At 39.9% G+C, this 15,312-nt stretch overlaps 1 protein-coding gene across 1 annotated transcript in view; it reads left to right on the forward strand.

Annotated features, from left to right (window-relative positions):
* Positions 1-223: 223 nt before the first annotated feature.
* LOC120741980 (Fc receptor-like protein 5) overlaps positions 224-15,312 on the forward strand; it is a 127,176-nt gene continuing 112,087 nt past the window's right edge. Inside the window, exons 1-4 of the mRNA XM_040045118.1 lie at positions 224-412; positions 944-976; positions 1,587-1,856; positions 2,522-2,788. Coding sequence (XP_039901052.1) covers positions 376-412; positions 944-976; positions 1,587-1,856; positions 2,522-2,788 — 607 coding nt within the window. The 5' untranslated portion in view covers positions 224-375. The remainder of the gene's footprint in view (positions 413-943; positions 977-1,586; positions 1,857-2,521; positions 2,789-15,312) is intronic.

Here is a 15,312-nt window from a genome sequence, read left to right on the forward strand (position 1 = left end):
ACTCCAGCAGGATCCACAGGACACGACAACAAAGACAAAACTATGACCTGCAAAGTGTGTCAGTAACTAAGCAACAGAGCACCTTTGTATATCACAGAGAAAGGTAGGAACACAAAACAGGAAAGAAGCTTAAATGTTTGCAGTGGACAGGAAATGTGAACACGTCACACAACTGCTGTGGTCAAAGCTACAGGAGCTGTTTGAGGTTTGTCTAAAAGGAAGGAAGCACAGAGAGGTGATAGAAGGAGGAGCTGAATATAAACTCTGGTCTTATCTACATTAAGTGCAGCTTCTCTTTGTTCTGCATTTATTATCAATGCAAAGTCGAACACTTTGAGATTAGATGCAGATCAGCGTGCAGGGCTGGACGTGAGGATGGGGCACTCTTTGCTCTGTTTGCTGGGGTTATTCTGTGAGTACAATACACACCTTTACTGTTTGAATGGCAGTGATGAAGGAAAATGTTTCTCACTGGTGACAATTACAGTGTATCTCTGCTTTAACCTGTTTACCTGACAGCTTCAACACAGCAGACTAGTGACTGTTTAAACTGTTAGAGACACTGCTGCTGTTTGCATCCATTACACATGTATGCAATGTATACATGTGTACAGTATCTATTTATATATTATTCCAGTGCTTCTCTTTTTTCTAATTTTATATGTAACTTTGCACTGTCCACTGCTGTAACAAAACAAATTTCTCACGCGTGGGACTAATAAAGGTTATCTTATCTTATCTTACATTTACGGTCCACACTTTAAAAAAGTTTTTTTTTTTTTGATTTTTTCATGTTTCCAGCCTGTTTGAGAGCTAATAAACACATAAATTAGGTGATGAGCAATAACTCTGCCATCTGAAGATTTAAAAAGCCTCAGTTTATATATTTATTGTGATTTTGTCAGTTGTATAATGTCTGATGATGTTTCATTCATTATTTTAGTGCTCAGTACAGTCAACCATGGAAACACTGAAGGTGAGAAAACTGTTTTTTCTTCCTGTGTTGCTCTAAATGACGTCCTCTGTGTTATATTTTGTATCATAAACCAAACATTTCATTGAGATTATTGGTTAAAATGTTAATATAACCATGTTAAGTGTGTGAGCACTCAAGCACACGCCCATGATACAAACTGTATATTTACTGAAGAGCTGTGGCTTCATACATGTGGATTTTCTTTTCATGTTTATCTGATCTGAAAATATCAACAGTGTGTGCAGTGCAGTTTATCTCACTGAGTGATGCTGTTGGATCGTATGCTGGATTATACATATATATATATTTTGGATTACCTCTTGGAGTTGTAACAATGCTAATTATCAAAGCTCCACACAGATGACAAATTAAAGGAAAAACCAACATGAACATGGTAACCAAATGCTGCTCTGAGCTCAGCATAGAGTTTGTTTCCTTCATCCCTCATTTGGTGTTTTGATTAGAAGCTGTCTAACACGTCACTCCAAAGTCTCTGTAGATGTTCAGTGTGTTGAATTGTGTGGCTGCAAAAGATGATTCACATTATTTAAGTTTGCATCAAACATTCAGAGCAACAATTTTATTCTTTTGATCTTTTTCTAAATTACAGAACTTGGAGTGAAGGCCACTCTGACAGCAGACAGATTAACTATACCAGCAGGGGGCAGTGTGACACTGACCTGTGATGTGAAGAACTCTGCTAACTTTCAATATGAGTGGTTCAGAGAACCCAATTTAAACTCTAATCAGAAGATCGCAGTAGCTGGTGAATCAAAGAGAGAACTGGTGATCTCTAAAGCTGGCATCTACAGCTGCAGAGGACATAAAGGGACAAATTCAGGCCCAGAAGAAAGTAACTTAGTCGTCATTCGGGAAACTGGTGAGTTTAAAATTTTAATCTGGAAACATCTTGTATTCTCCAAAGTTTCTCCATTTCTAAATATGTGAAACCTCTTAATGTAGAGTTTGTGACCTTTGATTGTCTCTGAAAATTTAGTTCTGTGTTTTATATTTAATTAGTGGATAAATCATTGAACCTAATACAGCTGATTAAAGTTATTGACCTGAACTGCAGAAAAAAAAACATCGAACTTCTTCATCCTGTCATGTGATGAAAGATGAGGACCTAAATGCACTCTGAGACAGGCTGAATAAGAAAAAATGAAACTTTACACACACACACACACACACACACACACACACACACACACACACACACACTGAGAGGGAAGTAAAATTCAACATAAGACACAAGAAACAAATGAATACCAAAATAAAACAGGAAGACAACAAAGAATTTAACCTAAAAACTCCTCAGAAACACAAAGTCAGACCCGGGATCATGACACACTCCAGATTTCTACATCCTCTTTAGTTTCATCAAATATTCCCATGTTTGAGGATTTGATTAAGATTTAAATTAGAAGCTCTCTAATATGTAACCCCAATAACTTTCAGTTATGTTGTGATATTTTTTTGACTTCACTTGCATCAAATTCGTTCAGTGGGGTTTTTTTGTTTTGTTTTTGTATTTCTTCATTACAGGACATGGAGTGAATATCACTGTAACAGCAGACAGCACAACCATACCAGCAGGGGGCAGTGTGACACTGACCTGTGATGTGAAACACTCTGCTGACTTAAAATATGAGTGGGTCAGAGAAACCTCGTCTGCAGTGAAGTCCACAGAAGCTGTTGGATCAGATAAAGTGATCAGGATCTCTAAAGGAGGAAAATACCAATGCAGAGGATGGAGAACAGACACAACTTCACTCATAGCACAAAGTGATCCAGTCATCATTCAGGAAACTGGTGAGTTTAAACATTTAATTTGAAAGTAATTATGGACCTGTCAAGCATTTGATAAGGGCTAATAAAACTGTTATAATTTTATGATGTAATAATAATAATAATAATAATAATAATAGTATATAACCAGTTAGAAAATAAATGTATGGCTCAGTCATTCCTAAGCATGTTTTTATGGCACTAAAAAAAATCATTTAATATTATATTTATTTGTATTTAAATCATAACTGAACACTGAGTGGGACAGACTTTGTGACTTGTCCTTACAACAGAAAGGTAACAATGACGGCTGGGAGATGCAGGCTTCACCAGAAGTCTGCATTTAATTTTATTCATACATGTTTAAATGGTAAAAACTGAGACTTAGACATTCTTCTCTGTGGGAGTCTGACCGCCCAGAGCGAGTGAACAGAAATTCTCACCTGCTCGACTTTCAGTGACCTGGAGCTCCTCCTCTGTGCAAATCAAAGCTATAATAACGGATGATGCACGTATGCAGCGTCCAAACACCTCCCATTGTGGCTCTGTAGACATACGTGTGACCTAGAAGCACGGCTACAGTCATCGACATCATCATGACCTGTGAAGCAATAATTACACATGAAATGTGTGAACCATCAATGCTCCTAACTTTTTTAAAGATAATTTTTAGGCCTTTTAGGATTTTTTGGATAGAGACAATGTAGATAGACAGGAAAGCCGAGAGAGAGAATAGAAATGAAGAAATGCAGCAAAGGGGTGCAGGCTGGGACTCGAATCTGGCCAGACTGCTCACCCACTGAGCTGAACTGGTACCAATGTTTTTGAATTTTTAATGATATAATGGTTCTGGAATAAAAATACAGACAGGGTTTTGTTATGTTTGTCATGGACTACGGCCCTTTGGTGTTAAATTCTAATTAACATACTAAATATGAACATGCACACACACACACACATTAAAAAAAAGTGTTGATCCAGGTGATCGATATATGCATTTTTTTCCCCCCTGCCCATTCTGTTGGTTTTTGTTTTTTGCCCTTCTCCCCCGTCCCTCTTTTCAGCTGTTTCTCTTTCCCTCTTTCTTTCTCCCCTTCTTTCCCCCAGTCAAGTCTGTCCCGTATTCAGTAAGTGAAAATAAAATAAACAACAAAAGGTGAATCAAATGGACCATTATGGCAAGGCTGGGATGGTCAATTTGGTAAAGTAAATCCGTTGGGCATCTTTCTTTGCCTTTAGACAACAATTCTGATGGCAAAAGAGCCAAACAGGACAGGCAAAAAAAAAAAGAAGATATTATTACCACTGAAGACTATATCAACTAAGATAAAGAGAAAAATTATCTACAAATATATCATATTCTAATAAAAGTTCAACAGTTCCAACAATCACAGTCTATAAATTAAAGTCGCACATATTAATCACTCACACTGATGCAGACTTTTGTATATAATAACAGATCAATTAGAGAGCATGCCTGATAGAGTATTCAATTCAATTCAATTCAATTCAATTTTATTTATATAGCGCCAAATCACAACATAAGTCGCCTCAAGGCGCTTCATAGATACAGAGAAAAACCCAACAATCACATGACCCCCTATGAGCAAGCACTTTGGCGACAGTGGGAAGGAAAAACTCCCTTTTAACAGGAAGAAACCTCCGGCAGAACCAGGCTCAGGGAGGGGCGGGGCCATCTGCTGTGACCGGTTGGGGTGAGAGAAGGAAGACAGGATAAAAGACATGCTGTGGAAGAGAGACAGAGGTTAATAACAGATATGATTCAATGCAGAGAGGTCTGTTAATACATAGTGAGTGAGAAAGGTGACTGGAAAGGAAAAACTCAATGCATCATGGGAATCCCCCGGCAGCCTACGTCTATTGCAGCATAACTAAGGGAGGATTCAGGGTCACCTGGTCCAGCCCTAACTATATGCTTTAGCAAAAAGGAAAGTTTTAAGCCTAATCTTAAAAGTAGAGATAGTGTCTGTCTCCCGAATCCAAACTGGAAGCTGGTTCCACAGAAGAGGGGCCTGAAAACTGAAGGCTCTCCCTCCCATTCTACTTTTAAATACTCTAGGAACAACAAGTAGGCCTGCAGAGCGAGAGCGAAGCGCTCTAATAGGGTGATATGGTACTACAAGGTCATTAAGATAAGATGGGGCCTGATTATTTAAGACCTTGTATGTGAGGAGCAGGATTTTGAATTCAATTCTGGATTTAACAAGAAGCCAATGAAGGGAAGCCAAAACAGGAGAAATATGCTCTCTCTTTCTAGTCCCTGTCAGCACTCTTGCTGCAGCATTTTGGATTAGCTGAAGGCTTTTCAGTGAGTTTTTTGGACATCCTGATAATAATGAATTACAGTAGTCCAGCCTGGAAGTAATAAATGCATGGACTAGTTTTTCAGCGTCACTCTGAGACAGTATATTTCTAACTTTAGAGATGTTGCGCAAATGGAAGAAAGCAGTCTTACATATTTGTTTAATTTGTGCATTGAAGGACATGTCCTGGTCAAAAATGACTCCAAGGTTCCTCACCGCGTTACTGGAGGCCAAGGTAATGCCATCCAGGTTAGATACCATATTTCTAAGCTTTTCAGGGCCGAGTACAATAACCTCAGTTTTATCTGAATTAAGAAGCAGAAAGTTAGCGGCCATCCAGGTCTTTATGTCTTTAAGACATTCCTGCAGTTTAACTAATTGGCGTGTGTTATCTGGCTTCATGGACAGATAGAGCTGGGTGTCATCTGCATAGCAGTGAAAATGTATGCTATGTCTTCTAATGATACTGCCTAAGGGAAGCATGTATAATGTAAACAGAATTGGTCCTAGCACTGAACCCTGTGGTACTCCATAATTAACCTCAGTGTGTGAAGAGGACTCTCCATTTACATGCACAAACTGGAGTCTATTAGATAGATATGATACAAACCACTGCAGTGCAGTACCTGTAATACCTACAGCATGTTCTAATCGCTCTAATAGGATATTATGGTCAACAGTATCGAATGCTGCACTAAGGTCTAGCAGGACAAGCACAGAGATGAGTCCACTGTCAGAGGCCATAAGAAGATCATTTGTAACCTTCACTAAAGCTGTTTCTGTGCTGTGATGAGCTCTGAAACCTGACTGAAACTCTTCAAATAAACCATTCCTCTGCAGATGATCTGTTAGCTGTTTGACAACTACTCTTTCAAGGATTTGTATTAAAGTATCAGCTAACTCTGAGATGGTGCCCCTATGACAGATTCTAATCAACAAACCTACTGGAACTTTCTAGAGACTGACCTCTACATTATTCATTCATGCTTTAATAATTAGCAATGCACAGAACAGCAAATCCTTGTATTGCCTGTTGAATCCATCTATGTGCAGGCTAAACCCATGAAAAACTTCTCACCACTGCAATGCTGCAAACCATTTGTTGGTGTTGTGGCCATGTTTACCAACTACTCAGCCCTTCCTCTGGGCATTTTAAACCTACGAGACAAACCACAGACTTTGACTTTATTTTTACTGCTGAGCCTTTTTACATTTGTCTGACTGCACTCACATGTGTGTACTGTTTGTGTACACATAAATTTGTGTGGCTTGGCTGCTATTAAACAACATAATTTAGGTATTTATAGTACACACAATATGCATTTATGTGTATGTACTACAATCATGTTAAGACTTAAATACTACTTTCTAAGGCCAAAGTATATTTACTTGTTAAACAGAAGAATAACAGAGCTTCTGATATTTATATACAATTGTGGCGTGAATAAGGCACGGCGGGACCTCGGAGCCAACTTTATTCACACACACACACACACACACACACCTGAGTCCCCGTGTTTTAACACGGCGGGCGTGATTGCGGATGCCGTGCAGGTGCGTCCGCACGGCACCGCAAACCACGCCCCACCACATACCCCCATCGCCCGATTGAGGCCGGGGAGCAATCTGGCCGAACCTACTCCCCCCCCCCCGCGAACTGGGGCGAGACTCGGCCCAAAACATCGGCGCCCCAGCCCAAGCGACGGGGAAGCGTCCATTCCGGTGGCCGCCCGCGCATCCAGCGGCAACGGCGAAGTTGGTCCGGAGGTCGGCCGCGTAGCAAGCGGACACGGCCCCACAGGCATGGCCGTGAGCTCCTGTACACAGGCGGCTGGGCAGACGTCAGGCGCGCAGAATCGACTGGTGGCAGCGAGGCTGGACTAGCCAGCCCGCCGACCCCCGGGTTAGCGGGGCTGTCCCGCTCCTCTGCCTCCAACTCCGGCTGCGCAGGCTGCCCTGGAGCGGGGACCTCCGTCTCCTCGCGCAGCTGCTCCGCCACCGCCTCCGCCACTCCCGTTTGGAGCGGCTCCCCGCACTGCGCCTCCGCCTCCAGCAGGCACAGCCCCTCGTCCACCTCTGGGTGGAGCGACTCCTCTTCCTCCGGCAGGTGTAGACCCTCGCCCGCCTCGTCCTCCGCCTCCGATTGGAGCGGCTCCTCCACCGCTCCCGGCAGGAGCAGCCCTTCACCCGGCTGCTCCTCCTCCTCCGGCAGGCTCGGACCCCCGCGTGACTCGTCCACCACCTCCGGCTGCCGAGGTGCCCCACACGGCTCCTCCACCGCTTCACTGTCCTCGGGACACACTTGTGGGGGTGGCGCCCAGGCCCAGAGCAGCGCCACCAGCTCCCCAATCCTTTCCAGGTGGCGCTCGGACCGGTCCTGCAGCTCTTCCTGCTGGCGACGCACCTCCGCCGCCTGCTCCCGCTGGGCGGCCGCCATTTCGGCCACCCTCCGGGCCAGCTCCTCCATTCCCTGGCTCCGATACGGACCCGCCGTGCCGCCTCCTGGGTTTCGGCACCAATGTGGCGTGAATAAGGCACGGCGGGACCACGGAGCAACGTTTGGAGCCAACTTTATTTAATTGACGTCACACCACACACACACCAACCCCTGAGTCCCCGTGTTTTAACACGGCGGGCGTGATTGCGGATGCCGTGCAGGTGCGTCCGCACGGCACCGCAAACCACGCCCCACCACAACAATAAATAGTTAAAAAAGCTTATTTTCATCATTGTTTTGTCCAAGTAGGCTGCTTTAATTAAGAAGCAGTTTTTGCAGAGAGGAATAGCCAAAAAAAAAGAGAAAAGAAAGAAAAAAAGAGAGAAACAAAAAGTGTTCATAATTGACCCAAACATTCAATTTGTAACATCCTCAGTCCTCCAGACTCCTCTCTCCCAGCCGATCCACAAACCACACATGCACATATAGCTCAACATTATTTTATATGTAGATGGAAATAACAGTGAATGATGTTTTTGATGATGCAGTGTTTGCTCACTTTTCTTTGTTACTGGAAACCACTCCATCCTTTTATATATATATATATGAATCAGAGGATAAATGTTTGAAATGACTTCAGCTGTTTTAAAATTGTTGATCTGAACAGAAACATGAACATAAAACATTTGTTCCAGATTTCTGCATCTGTTTTTATTCTGTTAGGATTTCAAACTGCAAACTTCTCACTCTGGTTAATCAACCTTTTCTTAGAAAATATTTTTCTTTTCCATCATCCAGCAGGACGAGATTCAGCTACAGAAATTATGAAAATGTTAATTCATTCCTTTTGTGTCCTAATTGAGGAATTTTGCTGTGGAAAGTTTTCAACAGGACTGATGTGAAGCTGCAGCACAGCTGGTCTCAGATATTCACTGGTGAGACAATCACTCTCAGATGTGAGATTCAGGGAGGTGAAGGAAAGGTGTGGAAATATGAATGGACAGCACCCAACACAAACAGCCCTCCAACATCCAGTGAATACAGGATCAGCAGAGTTTCAGTGTCCCACAGTGGAGACTACAGATGTCGGGGTAGCAGTGACTATCTCTTAACACGATGGAGTGATGCCTTCAGACTGACAGTTTCATGTGAGTTGGTTTACGATTCAAACTGAAGTTTCCTGTTTTGTGTGTTAAACTCAACATCAAGAAACAATTCAGACCCTCCAAGAAACTCACTGTGCAAACAGACACACAGCTGAGTGCACTGTGACTCTACAATGATTCATTTAAAAGGGAATGTAAAGAGAGGAAAGTTTTAAGTAAAAAATAACAAATCAGGTGCGTCTGTTGTGTAGTTTTGAGCTAAGACAGTTCGCCTGTGTCACATTATAAACTTGTGTTTTGTGCCAGTCAGAGTCAGAGTCACACTGAGAGCAGAAAGCACAATCACAGCAGTGACACCAGCAGTTCTTCAGTCTGTTTGTCTTTCAGTGAGGTCACATTAAAACCACCAGGACACAGTTTATGAAATTTGGGGGATCAAAGCCAAAGAAAGAAGCCATTTCATTTCACTGTGTGCAGCTGGTCTGGCCTCACACTGTTGCTGCAAACTGTGTTGTGTCAACGAGGAGATGAGTCAGCTGTTGCTTTGCCTGCTGAGTTTATTCTCCAACACTGTTTAAATAAAAATAAATTCAGTTCAGCAACTTCATGTGATTGGGCTTCTACACGCACAGCTTTAAAAGAAACAGTGTCTTTGAATACATCAAGCAAGATTTGACCCATTTTAGCACTTTTACTGTGCTTAACCTCTGTAACAGGATCATTAGCATAATCTCATCTCTCCCCAGCAGGGCCTCCTTCAAAACTACAGGAAGTGACACGTGTGGGAAGGTCACAAAGAAAATGAAAGCTTTCAAATATAAAATAAACAAATACACAAAATAACTATAATGACAAAACCAAATAACAGAGGATGGATTCTCTGTGAAATATAAATAAATGCCTTCTAATGCACGTCTTACATGTGGATGCAGGTCATAGAAGCCGAACCAAAGAGCAGAAAATGGCCTCAGTTCATTACAGACACATTACCACAGTAATCTTTCTCATTACAAAGTTTTCCTCTCAGGAAGCACTCAGGCAGACCGAAAACAAATATTTTATGTTGAGTCTAATGAATCACATTCTCCAGTCTTCAGTGTTTGGTTCATCCTTCAATGTTGTGTCTAAACAATGCCACAGTTTGATACCTCAGACAAAAAGGCTCTAAGTGGCTAAATACAATAATATAAGTAGAGCAAATCCATTTACCCAGAGTCACTGACTGAAAATCTTCAGATCTGTTTAGGTATGATTGATTGTTTTTATGCATTTTTAATGAATCATCTGCATATTTATATAATTTTCCTCCTTTTTTATAACAGCAGATAAACCCAGGGCCACACTGACAGCAGGAACAACAATCATACCAGTAGGGGGCAGTGTGACCCTGACCTGCTCTGTGAACCCATCATCATCATCTGGATGGAAATACTACTGGTACAGAGATGATACCACAGTGGATGTTGTCTCCCCATCAAACGAACGAATCAATGTCTCACAGGAAGGACTCTACAGGTGCAGAGGAGGAAGAGGAAACCCAGTTTACTACACAAAGGACAGCCAAGAAGTTCACATTAACAAAACTGGTGAGTTTGGATTCAGCAACAATGTTGAATGAATTGATGATAGAGGATTATTGTGAAGGTCAAAAAGCAGTATATTTAACCTCTTTGGTAATAATGCGCTTATTGGAGATGGTTGAACATGAAAAATGTGGAGCCGAGAGAATCAGTGTCAGGAATGTGATTCAAGGAGGGGAGGCTAGGTGGGATTATGAATGTGAAACAATCACTTTCAGCAAATCTCCAAATCAGCAAATTTCTAAATCAACATAAATTCACATTTAGTTCTGTAACAACTCTACAAGTAAGGCTGCAAGTAGTGTAGAACAGGAGTCACAACATGAAACCACAGAGCAGAGTCATGCTGACAGTTTCTGACAGGAAACAGAAAATCTCGATGTAAACATCAGTTTTTGTTTCTTTATATTAAGATTTGACTGTTTGACATGTTTGTATAGTAAAAGTTTGTAAAGCAGATTTAATGAAGTCAACATTTTAAGATGAAATTATAAGAGACTGGACTTGTGTTGATGTGTTTATTGTGGGGAGTAAAGTCATTTAAACACAGCAGGATTTAAAATGGAGTTAAAGTGATTTCTAGTCAATGAAAATAGATGAACTGGATCTTTTTCATGATAATTTTTTATAAAAGCACGTCATGAAATATAAAATATAATTAAGCTTTATTGTTTGTTGTTACAGTAACTGTGTCAGGAGCTGACAGCTCTTCATCTCCTGTGTGGTTGATGGTTGGACTGGTTTGTGGAGTCTCTCTCATTATTATTCTCCTGCTCTTGTTGTATTGCTGCAGACAGTCCAAGTGTAAGAGCCTCTTCTTTTCATGCTGTATTAGAGAGTTTATTTACTACACACACTTTAATTATTCACACATATACATGTATTCTGATCTCATGACACAAAATAAAAATTCACATCACAAACATGTGTAATAACATTTGTCTCTTTCACAGGTTCCTGCTTCACCAGGTTGGTAAAATACTTTTTATTATAATTTTAAACAAACATCAGTTACTTTTGAGTTTATTGTGTTTATTTCCTGTTTCAGGTCGATCCAGTCTGAGAGTCACAGTCCGGGCTCCTCCACAAATCATGGAGTCAACCAGAATGAAACTCATGAACACAACTCTCTTCATCCTGGTCAGCACTTAAACCGATCTTTATTATCATTATTAATATTGACTTTTCATTCAGTCTCCATTAACAGGAACATTTCTTAGGTTCAGTTTGTGCTCAGCAGCTTTTCAAAGAACATTTATCAAAATCCAGCTGGACAAACATCCAAATAACCAACTGACTACATGCACAAAAGATCAGAAACAAACAGGATTTTACAACCTGATTGTATCTTTAACTCGACTGAAAGAATCCACAAATGTTGTTGTTTCATATCAGAACAACACAAACAGTAACACCATGATGGGTTCATGCTCTGAAAATATCTGACAGTCCTGGATTTGACTTAAACACAACTAATAAAAATCTTTCTTTGACTGATGACATTAAAATGAAACTCTGACTCTGGTTTCTTTTCATTTTCATGAAGGTGATGCTAACCTCTATGAATCCATCACACCAGTGGAAGACACTGGAACTGGTACAGTTCATATTTAGAAAAGCTCGGAGCAGCTAGAGATGCAAGAAGCTTTTGATTTAAGGAGACTAACTACATTTGATGTGTTTACAAACATTTTTATATTTCAGGTGCAGATGAACCCGGAGACGTCACATACTCTCTTATTACACTTCAAAACTTTGGAAAGAAGAGTGAGTACACAAAACACTCAGTGTAGAAAAAAGCCTGGAAAGTTTTTTAAGTTTTTAAAGTGTTTAAAATCTTTTAATTATTTTAATTTATCTGATCATCTTCACAGAGAAGCATCATAAAGCAGAGCAGAGTGCTGTTTACTCTGAGGTGAAGACGGGAGCTGCAGGTACAGTCACAACAGTCTCATTCAGTGTTTGTACTTGAATGTGTCATCACATCATTATATTGCAGGTAATTATAGGTCAACATGGAGTTTAGTTATTCACTGACCAAGCTTAGCTACTGCATACAACCACTACACATCAGCAGAGTGAATCTTATACACATCGAGGGCCGTTCAGAGTTTAGTGTAAGTTTGTCTGCTTCATATACAGAATGATATTGTTATTGTACAGTATGGTATTGTCCATCTATATGTCCCCAAACTAAACAGTTTCTCTCATGTTTTTACTCTGTAATGTTCTTGTCATCATATCTGTGCTGAACAAATGTGTCCTGAGCTCTGACGTCTCTTTTAGAGGACAGTCTGATGTATGCTGAGGTCAAACAGCCCAAAAAAGAAAAAGCCAAGAAAAACAAAGGTGAGCAAAGTCTGCCATCATCTCCAAGGGACAATCCATCAGCTGATTAAAATCTGTCATACTCAATTATATTTGCATCAGTGGACACATCCAGTTTCCTCCTGGTTAATGATATTATTGCTTTCAATGATCTTCTCTTCATTCACAGGAACATCAAGTCCTGCAGCTGATGCAGCAGTTTATTCTGAAGTCACATCAGGAAGCTCTCTCAGTAATTCTGCTGCCATGCAGGCTGATTTATTCTTCACATTATTAAATGTCTTCAGCTCATAATATCTTTACATGTTGGAAATCACTTTGTCTTTTTGTGCTTGTCTTACAGGTCAGTGAGGAGAGCTGTAGCAGCAAAGCCAAGAAGAAGCTTTTTATGAAGCCAGTCTTGCTCCTCTGCTGCCCAAATATCAGACATGCTCAGCTTTATGTGCAGTTACAATATTAAATCATAACATCATATCATTCAGTATAAACCAAATGGAGGTGTATTCATATTCAATATTCATGCTCTTTATCTTCGGTTACTTTTATAAAAAAAAATTGTAATAAACCTTGACTGTATCTAACATGTTCCAACAGCAGCGAGAAATATGTGATGTTTAGTATCTGACAGCACAATTTACAGTCAGTGTTTGCAGTGTAAATACTGATATGGGCACCAACAAATACTTTAACTGTATTTGTTTACATTATATAAATAAGAATTGTATCATAGGCAGTGAATACATTTGAATGTATTTCATGTATATTTTTGTGTTTCTGATCATTTTTTGCATCTTTTAGTTAGAAGGTAGAAATAAAATCTTTTTACATTTGAACATTTTATGTTTATATTTGATTTCTGTTTCCTGTATGAAATTATCCACAAACTAATCAGATCATCTCTCTATGTGCTGATAGTTAAATGAAAAGATAACTTGTACATGTGCTAAATCTCATATGACAGATTGCATGGAGACAGAACATCACAGAGAATTAAAGCTCTGCATCAATCATGGTCAGCATGACTCAGAGAAGTAGCAGTATTATAATTCATTAATACGACACAAACCTCAGAGCTAAAAATCCAGACGGTTCTGTCGAAACCAAGACAGAAACAAAACATCTCTTTGACCCTGCAGAGTCTGATTGTTTAGTCACAGTAAGGAGGAGGCACAGGTCAGTCAGGTGTAAACTTAAACCTTAACTTAAACTTAACTTCTTCTTCTCTCCTTTGTTCTGGTGTGAGGCTGTGGACTGTGGTGTTTTTGGATGCTGTAAAGTTTTGGAGTGTGAACAGAGTGTGCTGAGGAGATCGTGTCGCCATATAAGTGAGCATACTGCCCTTTAGCAGAGATTCAAGTTATAGCATGAATGTTTTTAAGTTATCTTTCTTTTAGCCTTTAAATTAAATTTTAAATTTAAACCAGTTAAAATATTATCCTACAGGATCGAGGCCTCAGTGCTCCTGTGTTTTTGATTATTATATTAGTGTATTTTTGTTTATTTGATCAGCAATAATTCAGTTTATTATGTGTTTGAAATAAATTGAATGACTGAATCACAGCTGAAAGTGTTTTTGTTGTTGTTGTTTTATGCATTTACTCTGAGTGTGTGATTATTGTGCTGCTGTTACAATCTTTCTGTTTTACTTCTCAGCACTGCCATCATGTGTCTGAATACACAGCGTACAAACTCAACAACCTCAGTTAAAGATTTGCTAACATTTAAAGCTGTTGAGCACCAGTGCAGGTTATTTTTGACCTGTGTTTGTGTTTTTGAATAAATCTCTTGAAGTTTTTGCAAATGGAAAATGTTGTATATTTCTGACGGATGTAAAACTTTTAAAACACTGAAAGAAAATTCAAATAAATTCAGATCTGCAAAGAAATGCATTGATTATGTTTTATTCAAGAATCAATATCAAACAGTATCACAAGATCAAACTGCAAAGAATAACATCTTTACTCTTCTGAGCAGCTTACATGTGTGTGAAAGACTGTTGGTGGTCACCATCTTTTCTGCCACAGGCTTATTTTTATCCACTGACAGGCCTCATGGTTTCTGGTTGGGTCACCATGAACAGAGGAAATGCAGCCTGTGGTTTCAGCCTCAAGTCTTCAGTGTAGCTGATGTTTAGTTTTATGTTATCAGCTCACAGCAAAGACTTAACAAGGAATTCAGACAAAGAGCACAGTATGAATTTCACTTTGACCTCTGTGTGCATGACACATGTTTACATGATGTGCCTGTACTGGAATAACAGTACTGATCATCAAATATTCATTTATCTTTATAAAATCATGTCTCGCTAAAGTAAGAGATTATTTTGTAAACGTCTTCATCATTTTTCAAATCAAACTATTATTTGCACCAAAGTTAATTTATTCAAAGCTAATAACTGAAAACAAAATGAAGTTTCTTCATGTTTTTGTTCATTTTTTGCACTTTAAGAAAAGTTTTTTTCTTTAACGTGTGAATATTTCTGTAACTGTTGGTGACCTCATAGCTGCAGGCTTATCTGCACCATCTCTGCACTTAAGCATTAAAGTGACTTCATTATTTCCATCAGCCTGCAGAACTAAAATGAGGAAGAACAATTGAAGCTAAACATGAGCTGCCTTCCAGATCACATGCTTTAGCCCTGACAGCACAGACAGATGATGAGGAGACTGTGAGACGTTAAACAGGCAGAATACAGAGCTCAGAGTTTTCAAAGTTTGACTTTCTGGTTTGTTGTTTTCACACTCCTTAAAACATGAGAGAATGTTTACTGATC

This window comes from Simochromis diagramma, unplaced genomic scaffold (assembly GCF_900408965.1).
Source record: "Simochromis diagramma unplaced genomic scaffold, fSimDia1.1 OVJJ01000590.1, whole genome shotgun sequence".
NCBI classification, from domain to species: Eukaryota; Metazoa; Chordata; class Actinopteri; order Cichliformes; family Cichlidae; genus Simochromis; species Simochromis diagramma.